Source organism: Leguminivora glycinivorella, chromosome 25 (assembly GCF_023078275.1).
Source record: "Leguminivora glycinivorella isolate SPB_JAAS2020 chromosome 25, LegGlyc_1.1, whole genome shotgun sequence".
Classification (NCBI taxonomy): domain Eukaryota; kingdom Metazoa; phylum Arthropoda; class Insecta; order Lepidoptera; family Tortricidae; genus Leguminivora; species Leguminivora glycinivorella.
The window spans coordinates 3,671,915-3,690,362 of record NC_062995.1 but is presented as its reverse complement, the minus strand read 5'-3'; the positions used below and the strand labels follow the sequence as shown (position 1 = coordinate 3,690,362).

General features: G+C 36.5%; 2 protein-coding genes across 4 annotated transcripts in view; both read right to left on the bottom strand.

The window, feature by feature from the left end:
• The window catches only part of LOC125239061 (la-related protein 1), a 138,227-nt gene extending 123,470 nt beyond the window's left edge, over window positions 1-14,757 (bottom strand). For 2 of the 3 annotated variants that reach the window (XM_048146519.1, XM_048146520.1), the window contains exon 1: window positions 13,876-14,756. In XM_048146519.1, the coding sequence (XP_048002476.1) occupies window positions 13,876-14,241 (366 nt within the window). In that variant the 5' untranslated portion in view covers window positions 14,242-14,756. Of the gene's footprint in view, window positions 1-13,875 lie in introns of all 3 variants that reach the window. The other variant, XM_048146521.1, reaches the window with a different exon arrangement.
• Window positions 14,758-16,154: 1,397 nt separating this feature from the next.
• On the bottom strand, window positions 16,155-18,446 carry LOC125239341. Its single transcript, XM_048146892.1, has 2 exons — window positions 18,248-18,446; window positions 16,155-18,123 (listed from the first exon to the last, which is right to left on the bottom strand). Exon 2 carries the CDS (start codon window positions 18,117-18,119, stop codon window positions 17,148-17,150), a length of 972 nt encoding a protein of 323 aa, XP_048002849.1. The 5' UTR covers window positions 18,120-18,123; window positions 18,248-18,446; the 3' UTR covers window positions 16,155-17,147.
• Window positions 18,447-18,448: the final 2 nt, after the last annotated feature.

Here is an 18,448-nt window from a genome sequence, read left to right as displayed (position 1 = left end):
CAATGTTCGGATAGACAAAGTACGTCGATGTTATTGTTCAGTTGCAGTTCACATTCCAACTTGTAAGTTTTGTTTTTTAGCCTGTTGATGTTTTGATGGATCACAGTAAATGTATGAGTTTGAATAGAATGCCCCGTCGTTTGCGGGCCGGTTGCGTGCAAGCTATAAGTTATGTTGCTTGCGTTTATTTTCGAACAAAAAGGGCCTCCATGGCGAAACGCATATGTTGACAGGCCATGTCTCAGTTTTCAGGAACACGTCATACACTGAAGACGGGATTCCAATTTTAAAGGAGTTGTAGTTTTCATGCTTTGATTGAATGAGCTCCACTGTGTAGTTGTGCTCGTCGTCGATTGATTTTAGGTAACAGATTACGTTGTCAGGCTGTGTCGTTGTTTTGAAATAACATGCATGTAGATATTTAATCTGTTCAATGCCCTCTAGGTTCGTATCTTTGGCCGTCCCTTTTATTGTTTTTGTTGTTTTTGAACGGCGATAGGTATTTTTAGTTCTGTTTTGGTCGCTGATTGTAGTCTCGCTTTTTTTACTTTGTACAGCGCTAGCCGAGTTATCCAGATCACAGGGTTCATGTTCGTGGTTAATAGGGGAGTGATGTGAAGAACGCTGAGTTGGTGTATCACTTATGATTGAGGCAGGCGTGCTAATCCTGTTTTTGCAAAAAAAAATTTTTTTTGAAAATTGTTTTGAAATTGAAAACATTTTCGATGGCACTTATGGCCTCTTCAGTCGCGCGGCGGCGCTTTCAGAGGATGGACCTGTGTCAGTTTTCTCCGCGTGGTCACGTGTCATTGAAGCAATGGGGAACAAAGCTTTGAGGAGGCAGAAAAAATAATTGCGTGCTAGAAAACAAATAAATAAAGAAAATTCTAATCAAAGCCCGTGAAAAGGTAAGAAAATGATAATTTATATATACAAGTAAGTATTTCATTTTCATATGATGTTATCAAGTGACATTTTCGATATCTAAACATCATAGATTTTAGAAACCCCTAGATGACGGGTCTGTGACGTCATTACAGCACAACTTTTCCACTTAGAAAATATATGACTGATGTCCAGCTAGTGAACAAACTTACGCAAAATTTTCATAAAAATATTGAATTGTTCGAAAGAAAAGGCGGCGGTAGGTACAGTACTGATTGAAGATCAGGTACGGTAGGTATTTCTGTCTTTCAAAATTTGGTATAAGGTTAATTAGATCGTGCTACCCTCCGTCTATATTTTTTCTGTGTCTATGCCAAACATGTGGCCAGCCTGACAGAAATTTTGTTTGACAACTATCGCCATTTTTCCACAATAGTTAAAAGATTTCAGTATTTTAACTTCTCAATCAATTTTGATGAAAGTCCATAATCATACATTGATATGATAAAGCTGGACAATTTTTTTTTATTTGGTGGGTATGATTACGGTACTTGATGTTTAAAGATATTTGTCTAATTTGCAAGATTATACGAATCCTTCAACAAGCTGTCTGACCCCTTTGACAATAGTTGATACTTGATATGAATATTACTTGAGAATTTAAGGTAGGCATAGAATGGTATTGATAATTTATCCTGTGCTGGGTTGTATTCCATTTGGAGGTACGGTAGTGGCGGTAGTGCCCCCGCCAACACGAGTCAAGCGAAGAGAAAAGCTGTTTTCTTGAAGCATTTTGTCGTTCTTCTGAATCCTCGAATTTTGGGTCTGTTATAAACCAGATAAATATAATTGTCAGGATAACAACTCAATAGCAACTTATCAATAGCAACTTTATTAAATAGACAAAGTTTCAATTGCATAGTTTTCATACTTTAGATTTTATTCATATCTTAATATAAATAGCACAGATTTCATCATGTTTGAAGTTGTAGGTTCATAAACAACAAGAATAAAATTCGAAACTTTGGCATATATATAGCTTAAAGGCTTTCAATATGAAAAAGAAAAAGCGTTATTTATTCACGACTGACAAATTTTATGTGTCTTTTTAAACAACAGTGACATGACATAATATCTTTTTACATAAAGTCTATGGTCAAAGAAGCTGATGGTTACTGTGTTCTGTTAACAATAGGTTTATAAGAAAAAACTTCTGCATAAAGTAGAAAACACGCCGAGATGTTAATCTTTCCCCTCCTCCCGCCTCCCCATTTTTATGTCCCCATTTTCAGTTTTATTATATATTCAGGAAAACCGTAAAAGCTACGGTTATGATGTTTAGGAGAAGTAGGTATATTTCTATAAAATTCTCTACACAGTATTATCTTTGCAGGTAAATAATTGTAACTCGTAATTTTCAAATTATGCTCCTATTTATTATGGGACTAATGATGAAAACGCAAAAAAAAATCTATTGTATACATTTCGACTGTTATGATACAGCTCATTTCTATGGAACGTCAAATTTTCGTGGTTTCAGCATTGGACCCTTAATAAAAGTTGTTTATAATGACATCAAAAGTCACTATGCAAAGTTTGAATGGTCCTTTTCATTTCACCCTCTCGATCTGTAGCTAAGTGCGATTACTAAGAAGTTTCGACGATGGCAGTTGGAGAATCCGAAAAAATCGATAAAATTGATTGTAGCTTAGGGACGTCCTTAAAAGCAACGACAACGCTGACCAAACATACTGTAACTATAAATCATTCGTATTACTTACACAAATGATGAAACCTAATAAAAAAAAATAAGGCGGGGATCGTTTACTATCAGGCGATACAGCTGCTCATTTGCCTCCTATTTCATGAAAAAACTAAGAAAGCCCAGTTAAAATACGGCGATCATTATACTGCGATCCGTCTGTGTCATGCTGCCGCGCAAATTTGAGTTCCCGTGTGCGACAAGCGAACAGAGCCGCGCGGGCGGGGCGGCCCGGACGCCGCGCACCTCACCCCCTTGGTTTGGTTAGTTTGACAGATCATCTCGCCTTAAGTATGTATATCGTCGCTTAGCACCCATAGTACAAGCTTTGCTTAGTTTGGGGCTAAGTTGATCTGTGTAAGGTGTCCCCAATATTTATTTATATTTATTTATTATTAAAGCTCATGACACTGCGCTACTTTCAATGTGCAAGACGACCAAATTGTACATAAAATGTGCCATGTTCAATCAAATATTTCCATAACAACTTCAATGTGAAATCGATCTTATCGACAACCGACAGTGTGGTACCTTTTGACTGAAAACATTACACATCACAAGATTCACGAGACATGTAAATAGTCCAAAATTAAAGCGAATTTTTATCTTATCGTCAGTTATGAAACTTTATAGATAGCTGTAAGATACGGATAGCGACATAACCTCGAAGTCGGCCACATGCCGCCACATATGCGCACGCGTCACTGTTAGGCAGCGTCCACACTCATGAGACGCATGTCTTGCGGCGCGGAACGGACGTCTCCGCCACGCCGGTATCAAAATCGTCTCATGAGTGTGGACGCTGCCTTAGCCGGGTCCACACAGAGCGAGGCATGTCGCGAGGCAAACGTGCTGTGTGTACGTGCCTCGGCCGAGGCAGTGCGCGCGTTTTGCTCGGCGGAAAATCCTACCTCGGCTGATGCAAGTCTGCATTGCACGTTTGCCGCGCGAGTACATTGCCTCGCTTTGTGTTGACTGTTGACCCGGCTATTTAGGTTATTTTAGGTGATTTGGGGGTTATTCCGTGACCGTGGAAGTAATTTCGAATATCTTTGACTGAATCAACTGACAAAAGAACGTCACATTAATCTATTGAATTATTAGAGCGGATTAGCACTACTTACAATTTGAATCCGATCCGAATCTGTGACAATTAATCATAGCATATAAACTGTATACATTGTCGAAGATACCAATAACTAAAAAAACAGTACCTACAGTATTTCTTGTCAAGGAAAACAATACTAAATAGAACTAGGTGGTAGGTATAATTTAATGTCAGCTATGTGTTGAGGGGGTTTCCCAGTGTTAGATAAGGGCCAGTGTGCGTAGCCAAATGCACAAACGTTCACGAAACGCTCACGATAGTATCTCTTTCGTAGATATCTATCTCTATAGAGTCATGGATGTTTTCTATGTATATAAGTATTTGTAAATATTATATATATATCGTTGTCCTGAGTACCCACAACACAAGCCTTATTGAGCTTACCGTGGGACTCAGTCAATCTGTGTAAGATAAGAATGTCCTATAATATCTATTTATTTATTGCTCTTGTGCGTATTGGGACAGAGCCTTTCTCGGGCGTTTCGACAGCGTTTCGCGTCGCAGAAATGCCAGTCGGCTACGGGGTCTGACCCGATGATCGACAGTGTTTCTGTAGTCTGTATGTTTAGTTATACAAATAAATGTAAATAAAATCTACCCTCTACTCCTTAAGCCACTTGAGGGTACATGATAACATTACTCGACCAAATAGAAGGTTAAAAGTAGAGATGGGCCGAATATTCGGTAAATATTCGGTATTCGGCAAGTTTTTCAATGTTCGTATTCGGCCGAATAGTTCGGTTACATTGCCGAATATTTACCGAATAAACAAAGTAAATAAATAGCGCAAGTTGTTTCGTAATTCAACGGATTATGACATCCTATTTCAGCATCCTAAGGTACACTCGTAGTTACCAAAAGGAGTTAAAAATGCTTTAAAATATAAAATACAATAATTTTATAAAAAAGAAAAAATAACGTATCTTAAGAAACAAAAACCAAAATTTTTTTATGCACTTAATTATAGGAACATTAAAAGCTAGTAAGATAAATATGTACTTAACAATCATTTAAACGTTTTTAACTCTAAGCCAGGATTTAAAATATGGCTCAACCGAATATTCAGCCGAATGTTCGGTTCGGTAACTGCTGAACCGAATGTTCGGCCGAATATTCGTATTCGGCAAAGTCCGTATTCGGCCCATCTCTAGTAATAAGCTGTGGACTCAAATGACTTGCAATGACGCGTGACGTGGAGATGGAGTTGCAGTTAAAATGTGCTATATAAATTTCCCAAGTATGACAAATAGTACTGTGTCAAGTATAAGAACATGTATATTATTTTCCGAGAAAACATTCTAAAATAACCTAACCACAAAATTAAAATTTTGAAAAAACCCCCGACTGCGACATAGTAGACCGATTTTTATGAAACATGGCTAAGAACACTCCCGACTAACACAAAAAAAAACTAAATCTAAATCAGTTCATCCGTTCGGGAGCTACGATGCCACAGACAGACAAACACACAGACAGACAGACAGAGACGTCAAACTTATAACACCCCGTCGTTTTTGCGTCGGGGGTTAAGAGGCCGTCAATATCAAAAAGTAGAAAATCGTAAAATTGGTAGTTTTCTACGTCCGGTTTTAGTTTCAGTATATACTTATTGATAAGAAAAGCACTTGTTTTATCTTATCTACAAAATCAGTAGTTAACATCAAGGAAAAGTTACTCCCTGAATTAATTATGATTTTTTTCCTGACGCTAGTTTAAGAAAACCCGCAAATAGTGCTCACGTCTGAGTGAGCTGAGCTCAATTTTGTATACTTTAGGCTGCTAAAATTGATGTTGTCGCATTACTTATATCCTAAACTAAAAATTCAGTAGTTTACATGTGTGTTATCATGCTACTAAAATACAGTAAATGGAAGTTAAACGACATCAATATTTGTCTAAAAATACTTCGAATCAAATGGCAATTACTTCGAAAACCTTTTAGGCAAACAAAAGGCTTTCTTGATAATTAAAAACTTTAAGTATGTGTATGCAAAATAGTGTGTAGTACAAATCAGGAAACACTTCCAATTTTAGATACATACTTACTTAAAGTTGTAACTAAAATGCGGTCGGCCCCTGTCGGCATCTTCATAAATTTGGATATGTACGACCGTGTTTTAGTTTTAAAATAATGTTATTTTATAAGCTAGATAACTGGATTACAGAATTATTACCTTTTCATATTTTTCCTTACAAAGAGAACGAATAAAATCAATGTTGAATATAAACTTTCGTAAATTTTCCATACAAACGTCAAAATTGCGAACAGATTCTATTGAGTCAGACGCCCGATCGGGCTCGTTCGGAGCGGACGTGTCGCCAAATTTGCTCCAATGACATTTGTTTTTGACACTGGAAATCATATACGGATACAAAAAGATTGCCAGTGCTATGAATGTATTCAAAAGTAATAAGGTAAATAAATATGGTCACGTCTAAAAGAGTCTCAGTTTAAAATCGTTTTTTTTTTGTGTTGTTTACTACTTATTATTGTTGAGAAATAAAAAATATATGTAACTTTAATACAATGATAAGAAATATAGGTATTTTTTGTCTTCTAAACTTTATTAAAATGAAAGAGTTTTAAAATTAATTTTAACTCGTTGGACTTTATTTTCATTATACTGGTCACATTATTTAGTGAGTCAGTGTGTGTAACATTCTCTATCGCGAAGAGACATTCAGTGTGGCGTATGAAAAAACTAACAGAACTAATCATTATAATTATATTCTATAAACGATTATTTACGTAAATGGCGAAATTATTAATTGTAATAATATATTATCTTATCACAAAATTGTTCTGTATGACTTACCTTCTTACGTTCAATATAATTTTTAAATGGTGTTTGCACACAGGGCACGTAACCTTAGATTCAGACAACTTTAACTAAATTTTGAAAATTATTATTTTAATGAAGAATTCTATATATGGCAACAATTTTACATGTAAACTGACTGTCAACCTCTGTTCATACATAACCTCAACCTTTGTCTCAGTGCATTTATAACGGATGTTATAATGGCTAAACCGATCAGGAACAGTGAATTATTTTAATGCATTCGGAAAAGGGTTTAACCATTTATAATTAGAATAAACGAAGCACTGTTTTTTACACCAGAGTTGTTTTGATTTTATATGGTGTTTGCACAAATTTATTTTGAAAAATAATCGGAGTCAATTCGTGTGAGATGGTAACACTAAATTGACACTGTCCGCAATCTAAACACACGGCAGCGTGTCAAGCCAAGTTCAAGTAACCGAACTGGCAGACAACATCGTGTGTAATATTACACGAACTATTTGGAGCCTCTATGGGCGTCCTCACAACAAAAACTATTTCACATAAACGTCTTAAATTTGGCTCTTATATTGATATTTGTGACATACATATTATGTGCCTGTCGTGATTGTTTCACCGGATGGTCTGATCGGAAGATTAGACCATTTCGTTGGATCTCCTTCTTGTTTATGTCTTATTATTTGTAACGTTTATTTTGTGTGTGTGTTAACGAATAAATTAATTATATTCTATTCTATTCTATTATAAAAGTTATAAGAAATGATATTTTATGTCATCAATTGTCATAAAACATTTTGAGGACTGCCATTGAACTTGGCACCCGTTTAGATCTCACTGCTTTTGTCGTTGACGCCAACAACCAAGGCATCTATAATATTGAACTTGGCTCATATTTCCCTTTTTTGGTTTTGATGGGATTTTAACGTTACAACTGATCTTCAGTGAAACTATAGACCTGTCTTAAGTTCCTCTCACTTAGGTCACTGACCTCTTCCAGTAAATTGCGGTAGTGTGCGAAAAGTATGTTGGTGAGTGTGACGTGCGTTAGTGTGTGTAAATGGGGTAATTTGACAGATACTGAATTTTTACCCATCGTGACGGGCTCTTAAAAAAGCGCCGATGGCCTAGCGGTAAGAGTATACAACTTCCAATCTGGAGGTTGCAGGTCCCAAACCCGGCTTGTACCAATGAGTTTCCTTCTTCAAAATGACACAACAAACTTCTTTGCAAAACGACATTTGATATTTTCTAGTCGCTTTCGGTGAAGGAAAACATCATGGCGAAATGTCTCTATTTCCAACAGGATTTCATAATCTTTCTTGTATAATTATGGTCACTACAGGATACCATGATTAACAATATTAAATAAATTGATTGTATGTATGTATCTATGTATGTATGTATCATGAATATCATGGTGTGTGTGTGGATTGAGTGAGCACCTTCCGAAAATAAAAAAAAATATGCAGATCATTTAGTAAAAGTTCTAAAACAATTGTAAAACGAATCTCTGAATTTGTAAAAAGATAAATCAAAAGATACAGCCATTAACATGTGCTCACTCAGTTCTCACAAACTACCAACGAAAACAGTGAATATATTCATTTAACATATAATATTTATATACTAACATTTAGTAAAAAATAGGCCAACCTACCTCTATAAATATTAGATCACCTAGTGACGTATTAAATTTTTTACAAATAGTTTCTTATGCTCACTCAATCCACACACTTTTGAAAAGCCGAATTTTGATGAAAAACATAAGATTTAGACCGCTATGATATGTGTATAGTTTAGTAAAAGTGAAATGGGAATTTGTAAAATACAAAACGAACCACTAACGTGTCAGATTTTTTTATAATAAATTTTTGTAAGTGCTCACTCAGTCCACACGTTTTGAGAAAGTTAAAAATGTAAATATCTTACGATTTGTAGCACCTAAGACACTCGAAAGTACTTCAACATTTAGTAAAAATTTTTACTAAATATCCACCATCTAATATTTTATATTCGTTGTCTGGTTTTAAAGATATTCAGACATAACTTTTCTCATACAAATGTATCAAGTAGGGTGACTACACTATGTAGGCTCCTGATTTTCCCCACCTTCCCATTGTCATATTGAGATTGGGGAGTTTCGTTCGTTCAATTTTGATAATATTAAACTAATACCATATTAATTATCCATCTGCAAACTGTTTTTAGGTTATGTTCTTGGCCTAGTGATGATGTGTATTGTGTAATTTTTATCGACGTCAGGATAATAACCATATCGACATGCATGCATTAAAAAGGACATGAATGATAATTGGTAAGAAACAAAGAATATAATACTTCACTAGTAAGAAACCAGAACCTGGTAATCTAATCGCGCTAACAGATGAGCGTACCGGATTTGTAAGTGGGAGCGAGAAATAGTTATTCTTTTCTCGCTCCCACTTACAAATCCGGTAAACTATTATCAAAATTGAACGAAACTCCCCAATCTCAATATGACAATGGGAAGGTGGGGAAAATCAGGAGCCGACATAGTGTGGTCACCCTACTTGATACATTTGTATGAGAAAAGTTATGTCTGAATATCTTTAAAACCAGACAACGAATATGAAATATTAGATGGTGGATATTTAGTAAAAATTTTTACTAAATGTTGAAGTACTTTCGAGTGTCTTAGGTGCTACAAATCGTAAGATATTTACATTTTTAACTTTCTCAAAACGTGTGGACTGAGTGAGCACTTACAAAAATTTATTATAAAAAAACCTGACACGTTAGTGGTTCGTTTTGTATTTTACAAATTCCCATTTCACTTTTACTAAACTATACACATATAATAGCGGTCTAAATCTTATGTTTTTCATCAAAATTCGGCTTTTCAAAAGTGTGTGGATTGAGTGAGCATAAGAAACTATTTGTAAAAAATTTAATACGTCACTAGGTGATCTAATATTTATAGAGGTAGGTTGGCCTATTTTTTACTAAATGTTAGTATATAAATATTATATGTTAAATGAATATATTCACTGTTTTCGTTGGTAGTTTGTGAGAACTGAGTGAGCACATGTTAATGGCTGTATCTTTTGATTTATCTTTTTACAAATTCAGAGATTCGTTTTACAATTGTTTTCATTGAGGTATATGTACTGTTTTAGAACTTTTACTAAATGATCAGCATATTTTTTTTTATTTTCGGAAGGTGCTCACTCAATCCACACACACACAATATCATGATCATTTAGGAATAGAAGAATATTGTTCATAATGTATAGCTTTATGAATGAAACGTTACCGCAGAAAGTAATTGCTTAGGGAAATCCCAATGCAGGAAAAGCCAGTATGAAAATAGATAAAATTTCATATTAGATTAGGGTCATAACATAAGTAGGGTTGCCACCTCTTTGCGCCCCAAAAAGTCTTTCTTGCCTGACGATACAAAAATAAAAGGCACACACCATAATAACCTAACCACAAAATTAAAATTTTGAAAAAACCCCCGACCGCGAATAGTAGACCGATTTTCATGAAACATGGCTAAGAACACTCCCGACTAACTCAGCTTTCAGACAAAAAAAACTAAATCTAAATCGGTTCATCCGTTCGGGAGCTACGATGCCACAGACAGACAGACACGTCAAACTTATAAGTAAATATTTTGTGAATTTGCATGTGTCGCATTTTAAATACTATTCAGGAATAAATAATGGTTAAAAATAGATTATCTAAAAATACTTTATATGTCCCATAAAATCCATAATATTATAAATGGGAAAGTGTGTGTGTCTGTTTGTTTGTCCGCCTTTCACGGCAAAACGAAGAGACGAATTGACGTGATTTTCAAGGATAAGATAGTTGAAGGGATGGAGAGTGACATATGCTACTTTTTGTCTCTTTCTAAAGCGAGCGAAGCCGCGGGAAAAAACTAGTTTAATATAAAGTGTACCTATAATAATGTACAATATAATAAAGTATGGGTGGCAACACTGGCAACCCTAGTCATAAGAATGTATTACACTCATGGAGGCTCTAATGATATTCTAGACTAACTTTTTGAGTTTCCTTAATGCACAATTTGCAGAAAACTGAATGATGGTATGTATGAATGATGTCATGTCAATTGCTGAAATATGTACTTAATTTTTTTAACTTGTAGACTTTGTCTAAGTTAAGTTTTCATTAACTATTTTAAATAACACAGTGAGGAATGTGGTACAATATTTTATAATTATAATAGAATACTTTTTTTGCAAATTAAATTTACAGTTGTATTGTAACAAAAAAGACTTGTCGCCTCAATAGGGCATTGCAAGTAAATTTTATGTATTTTCAAAGATAAGTTTAAACTGACATAATATATCAACACTATGTCATTGCTCCATGCCGCCCTAAATAGACCTGGTGTCACTCGGTTCAGCAGGAGCTCAGGGTGCTAGGCATGGGGTAATTACTGATTACCCAAACTGCCCAAGACCGCAGTAAATGGATAAATATGATTCAAGTCCTACACCCCAGCAGAGGGTAACAGGATGCAAAGAAGAAGAAGATGTCATTGCTCATTGCATAATATACATTAACTCTTTGGTGTGACTACAGAAATAGTAAAAATAAACTGAGAAATAGCAAAAACAAATTTCACAAAAGCTCGCAAACAAATGAAACTCATCAATCTTCCTGTCACCCCCGCCTGCTAATATTTGGCATTAACACACAAACATACTTTTATTCACTCATTCATGTCAACTATTATACTATTAAATAAGATTATGGTCTGAGTAAGAAACTCAAACTTTTTGGGGAGTGCCCCAATAAACATATGAAAATTGAAAATTATACTTTTCATGACACTTTCATGTTAGTTTACTCAAAATTAATGCACAGTAAAGTTAGACAGACTTCAAATAAGATAACTATCTACTTAACCTAACTGTAATGTTTACATGACATTTTTAGGTTATGTTTTAATTTATTTACATAATGCATTTTGCTTCAAAATAAACAAACTTGGACAGTGATATATTACTTTTTTTGCAAAATAAACATGACGTAACCTTGTGTTGCATAATTATTCACATGAATCTTAAATTTAAATACCATGCTGTGTTTAAAACATGGGGGCAAAGGTTATATTTGAGATTGTTTCCAGAGTTAAGAAAAGAATAAGACTTTTCACATCAAATGCATTTTTTTTTACAATTACCTACGTGCATAGCTTAGTTGGTTTACCGATACCTCAGGAGTCCCCGCACTAGGCTAGGCCTGTATCGCGGGAGACCAGATGCTTAAGTTGAATGTCATGCAATGACGATGAAGGAAAGAAAATATATATTACGGATAGATACAGTAAATTACAGAAAGTTACAATTATGTTAGTTGGTATACATTCAATTTATCATAGCATCAAAAATTTGTTTCAAATTTAGAAATATATGACAGCAGTTCTCAAAAATTTTGTACATAGCCACATCAGCAAATTTTAATTGATTCTATTTTGTTACCAACATTTAGTAATATAATAGTCGACTTTCGCAAGATATATACAGGATAACTGTTATAATAAAATTAAGAAAATATAGATACTAGAGAACCTTAATGACCAAATAAAACTTACAAAAATCTCCATTCATGAAATAAATCTTGGTAACAAAAAAGGAATGAAAAAAACAAACAAATTTAACTTTTTCCTTAATTTTTGTATTAACTTTTCGAGAACTGCTAATGAGTTGAGATAAAATTTGTATTAATTTTGAAATAAAAAGAACTTCACCAACAATATGAGTGTAAGGCCATTGAACCAACATGCTATTGCATTAGATTTCACAGAATTTCTTCAATTATCTCTCTTAGCTAAGATTTACGAAAAAGACAACCATGAGATGTCAACAAGGCCTTTTAATATCCAATACGGGCAAACTGCAACATTATCGTTCAGTACTCATAAAAGCTACAGTTTGGTTGCGATACACCCAGCGCGTACACCCATCTTAAAGGCCGGCAACGCACCTCCAACACCTCTGGTGTTTCGGGTGTCCATGGGCGGCGGTGATCGCTTACCATCAGGCGACCTGTCTGCTCGTTTGCCTCCTATCCCATAAAAAAAAAAAAGATATGGACTGCTGTGGGGAAGCACACTAGTGTGATAAACCTTATCGCATCGGTGTCTCTATTGCACTTATAAATTGTGCGAAAAGGAAGGCATGAAGTAATAGGTGTGCTATTCTACCAGCCCCCTTAGCACAACTTTACTTGTCTCATGCGAGTCCATACATCAACCGCGACTTCAAGTATGGACTCGTCAGTTGTGCTAGAAGGTCTCATCTATAAACCTTCAAGCTTTGCTGGGGCCCATGGGCAGTCAAAACTGTGAGGCTTTTTTAGAAAGTACAGATTGTAATTTGTTACTAAAATTTTAAGACAAAAACTTCATTTTTAATCTGAGGACCACTTACTGATTGTTCTTCAGGGCTCCATGATAATGGGACCACCGGATTTTGTGTGCCCTTATGGTAAATATGATACTGGATGTCAATAAGACGTTGATGCCATAAGTATGCTATTAGAAATCAAAGTTATTGGCAGCCAAATGTGATTAATTTTGATGGAAGACATCACATTTATTTCTTAGGATTCATCTAAACTAACTGTGCAGTGTCATGGCAAAAATTTCTGTCTTACTCTGTATAAATGTAGAGTTGACTTGGCAAAAGCTCTTAAACTTGAATTTTTATTCAAAGGAGATCAGCACCTGCTGAACATCTCTTCACGGGCAAAGCTAATATACCTTGCCAAAATTGGCAGGACACCTTTAAAAAATGTTAAAAACAAGTAATCTCACTATTGGATAGATTATCACATTTTACTCTCAGTCATGCAAAGAATGAGCGCAATAATAGTTGCAATAACAATGTTATGACCGCCGCACTGATAATCTATAAGTGCACTTAGTAATAACTTAAAGCCCTTTGCTAATAATGATTCACACATCACTGTATCCATGGCGGAAGCCATTAAGTGCAATATTGTACGGTTATTACAGTAAATGTGAATTGTTTTGACTAACCTATAGACTTTTGAGATTATGAAATCTGAATAAGCATTTTTTAGAACAATAAGTTCTAAATTTTAGATAAACACAAGTTCAGCTGACTTTAAAAGGAAGTAAATAGTATGAAATGATTGTGTTACACAAGTATTGTACAGTTCGGCAATCATGAAATAAAGGATTAAGTCTTATCAGAACTGCATTGTTCATTTTGTGGTTAGGATTGGGGAGTTGCATAATACCTGCATAACAACATGTTTGTTTACATGTTACTGACCTGCCAGGGGTTGACCTTTGGGATAGGTGCTTCGACAAACTTCTTGGGTTGATCCTCATCTTCCTGCTGCGGTTGGTCAGGGTTCGGCGGCGCCTGAGGGTCTGTGGGCGGCTGAGGGCCTGCTTTGTGCGGCCGCGGCGGCGCTCGGCGCTCTCGCTCGCGCCGCGGCTTGCCCGGCCTCCGACCGTGCGCTATCACAGGCACGAAGCCCTCCTCCTCTTCCACTTCCACCTGCCGCACCACCACCTCCGGCACCTCCCCCGGCGGAGGCGCCTCAATGTTCTCCTTGTTACTTTCGGCTCCCCGAAAGTTTAGCACTGATGCGTACGAGGGCCCGGCGCCCTCGACGGACACGCGCGCGGCCATGCCGCCGCAGCCGCTGCCCTCGTTATATAAGAACGGGCGCGCGCTCCGCGCCGAACGACGATCACGAGCGCGCCTCCATGCTGCTCAACACGACGGCATGCTGCCGTCTGTACCGCAAATCGCGACCCGACTCCCCCACAGGACGTGACCCGATCGAACCAGCGGTGAAGGTCGAGATATTCTTTAGGCACACGCGAGAATGTTGAGCGCGACACAAGAGCACACTGCCTGAAAATATTCAAGAAATCCTCGCGGCGCACCAGACTGACCCTGGATGGCCCGTATTTACATCGAAAAAATGCACTTCCGCCGTCGAGTTCCAACTTTTTTCGACACTAGACGCTCCACATGCGCTTTATCTATCGATACCGAGTGTAATTCACTTTGAAATCGGCTATTTAGAACGAAAATTCACTAAAGAACCATATTTTGTTCATAATTCACACATGTGGTCGGACGCCCAAAAGGGATTTTTCCGCAACACACACGGAACTTGCGGAAGGCTGTGACTTCTAATCTTACACGGACGACATTTCATCGCTAGATGGCGTTAAAACATAATTTCTTATTGCTACGTTCATTTTAACTAATATTAATTATTTATTTGCGTCATTTATGGTCACTTTGAACGGCTATGTTTACCTTAATGTTATGAATAAAGGTATTTAAATTTTATATCAATATTAAAACCAAATATTTACCAAAACCTTAATAAATGTCCTTCAATATTTTGTGAAAAACCTTGGATTAGAACGCAACATATAGAAAATCATTTTGGACCGATCATCGATGGAGCAAAATGTAAAAAATATTATGAAATACCTAACTATTTAGACTTAAATAATTATCTTCTACATAATCAACATATAAAATAAAATACGTTTAGTCATTATAACTCTTTTATTTAAATATATCAATACAATAATGTCGTGTGATTTGAATTGTCTATGGTAATCATGAAAGAGCGCCCAATACCCTACTCAAAAAAGAAATCATCATAAATATTAAATAAAATATAGGCTAAGTCTTGGCTAAGTAATAAAAAAGGCGAAAAGGGAAATCCGAGGAACACAATTTTTCACTTCGTAACTTTGTTTTAAGACTTACGTCCTTGATATGTCTAAAATCTCAGACCGTACCCCTAAAGCCGGAGGAAAGAGGGGGGTTTTAAGCTCCTTCTCGTCGGATTTTTGCTTATATCTCTAAAACTATTCATCCTAGTGACGTGATGACATAAAATAATAAGAGCTAATTAAATTTGCTACAAGTTTGTCTCTGTAAAGATTTTCGATACAAGATACGGTTATCGAGATATCCGCTCTTGAACATTTAGGGTGCGCGCCCACGGGGGCAACAGTTGCTCAGCGACTTTCGTATTTGTATGAAAAGTTGCGTCGCCTCGTCGCCGAAAGTCGCCGAGCAACTGTGTCCTTCGTGGGAACGCACCCTTATTTGGGGGTCAAATTTTTGTCCTGCCTGACATCTTCAACAGTGAAGCGACTAGGCCGTGTTTAGTATCGTTTTCTTATAAATTGTTAGTGCCAAATTCATTTTAAAAGCATATAAAATTCAAACAAATGAGTACCTTTTTTACCTAACGCTTCTTTACGCATATACCGCTTGACCGATTACGTTCAAATTTAGTATAGAGATAGTTTTAGTCCCAAGATAGAACAGGGATTGCTTTTATCTCAAAAACAATCTTTAATGGTTTGGAATGAGGAGTCTCAATAATTCAGCTCCGGAGAAATCTGAGCTTGTTTTAAGTCTTGTTTGGTATCAATTACAACTATATCAAAGTCGCTTTTACCATTCGAAATTTCATACAAATCGGTAAGGCGACTATTTATTTTTTTGATTTTCCATTCAAACTTCCACTCCACTTTTTAAACTCTTGGAGGATGAGTTAAGCAATAAAAACTAGCTTATGTCCTAATTCTGATTTCTGAGACTTAAACTATCCCTGTGTCAAAATTTTAGTAAATTTACTCAGGGGTTTAAGCGTGAAGAGGAGTTCTAAAAAAGTTTTGTATTTTTTGTATGTATTAAAAGAATTCAGCACCCCAGATTTATGCGAAAATTACACCAAAAATGACCTATCAGTTTTAATTATGTAGATTGTCAATATCAAATTTAGAGCAACTGAAAAACATTCGAGAGCGGATAGTTTAAAAAATATACAAGATATCGAAAACACAACTGTATGAAACTCATTTCAAATGAAATCAGCTTTTTTTTGTTCATAATCATCATGTCGCTATAGTTTCCAATATTTAAGCGAAAAACCGGATATGAGACCTTCAAATTCAAACCCCTCTCTCCCCGCCGGCTCGGGGACTTTTGATATGTTTAGCTCCTAACTGGTCTAAACTAAGTTATGTAGCCAAAAATTGTGTTCCAACCATTTTCCTCTACACCTCTTAACTACCATTAATTTGCTGACCTAATAGTACTGTGGGGATACACATAATATACATATACATAGATTGACATGTGTAGTGCAGTCCTTGAAACCGCCGGCTGCCGTGGAGTGCGCATCGTGTCGTCGCGCGCCGTGCCTCGCTCCGCTGAAGATGAAGACACGACGACTTCGACGAGGATGCTGAAGGCTCCGATGAATGTCTTGTCCTTGTCAGGACGATGATAAACTGTCCTTTTCAGGGCAATCCAAAAAATGTTCTTCTCAGAGCAACTTCAAAACTGTTCTTCTCAGAGCAAACTTCAATGTTTCACAATCGATAACTAACATCACTGTTCTTGTCAGAACAGTACTGTTTCAAGGACTGCACTACACATGTCAATCTATGTATATGTATATTATGTGTATCCCCACAGTACCTACTAAATTGTTGCAAATTATCATAAATGAATCTAAAGATTTAACTGCATTCATATTCTTCAGGAAATTACACTGCTGTATTGGTCGGGCAATACATACCCAAAAAATAACGACAACTACTGCAATAATGGTAAACGTCTTTGCAAGAACTCATCAAGTAGGGTAACGGTGCGCATACCCAACAACAAAATAAACAAAGAATAACAGCACATAAATGCGTACACATTGTTATTTTACTGACTACCACGCTCATGCCGGTGTACCCACATTCAGGGCAGACGATAGGACAAGGGCCAAAACCTAAATGCCGGAGTCGAGGTGGTGGTGGCATGGCGTTATCAACGTAGATATCAAAAGCCGCGTTGTAATTCGGTGGAGGACAATGCGGGACAAAGGACGGCGACGGTATAAATGTCCCCATTAATCTCGGTCTTCTCCTAACGGCCATTTGCCTCAAGACGTAAGAATAAGATGGAGGCGCACTTGTCAACGAATCGGGCGGTGATAAGTCACCAGGTCTGGGACCAGCATTATTCTGTTTTACATTTTGACCAAACGAACTGTATTGTGATTTAGCCATCATATTGCTTAAAACTGAAATGTTCAAAGAGTCGTTTTTGGTCAAACAGGATAAAGCTTGGATGAACAAAGACTGAGGTACGTTTTCGGATTGGCGGAACATTGATGAATGTAATGATTTTAAAGGCTGAGAAGATATTGGTGAGTTAAGCTTAAGAGCACATCTCCGTGAGGCATGCGTGCCGGGTATTATTACAGACGGGGGTGCACTGATTAAAAGAAGAGGCACAGAATAATTGGCAGTTGTCACAGATGTTCTTTCTTCAATAATTGTCTCGGGACTTGCGTGACTGGGTGAACTTCTTGGAGACTGGACATCGGACGGTACTTCTAAAGAATGCGAGGCAATTTCATGCGAAGTTATAGAATCTGATATGTTCGGTAGTTGGAGTTCTATGTTTTGGGGTATAGGCCGGTCAATACCGTCGTCTCGACTGCTTCTCGAAGCGTTTGTCTCCATTTTCCTGCAAACAGAATAGCAGCTGAGGAAGAATATGGTAGAGGGTACGTAAATTAAAATAAAAAAGAACGGGGAATATTTTCCTAAGAATGTATGATGAAACTGTACTTCTGATAGAAAATACTCACGCATAATTTCGGTATGTGGGCCGGGAAGATTAATAGCTATCAATTTTGAGAGATGATAAATATTTACTTGATTGTGATTGTTTACAAAATATTAAAGAAATAATGACAATTCAAAAGATCGTGACATTTTCCTACCTATTCAAATAAAAAAACTAAAATGGCAAACCTCTTTTTAAATTAAGCTGATAGATCATTTGCCTT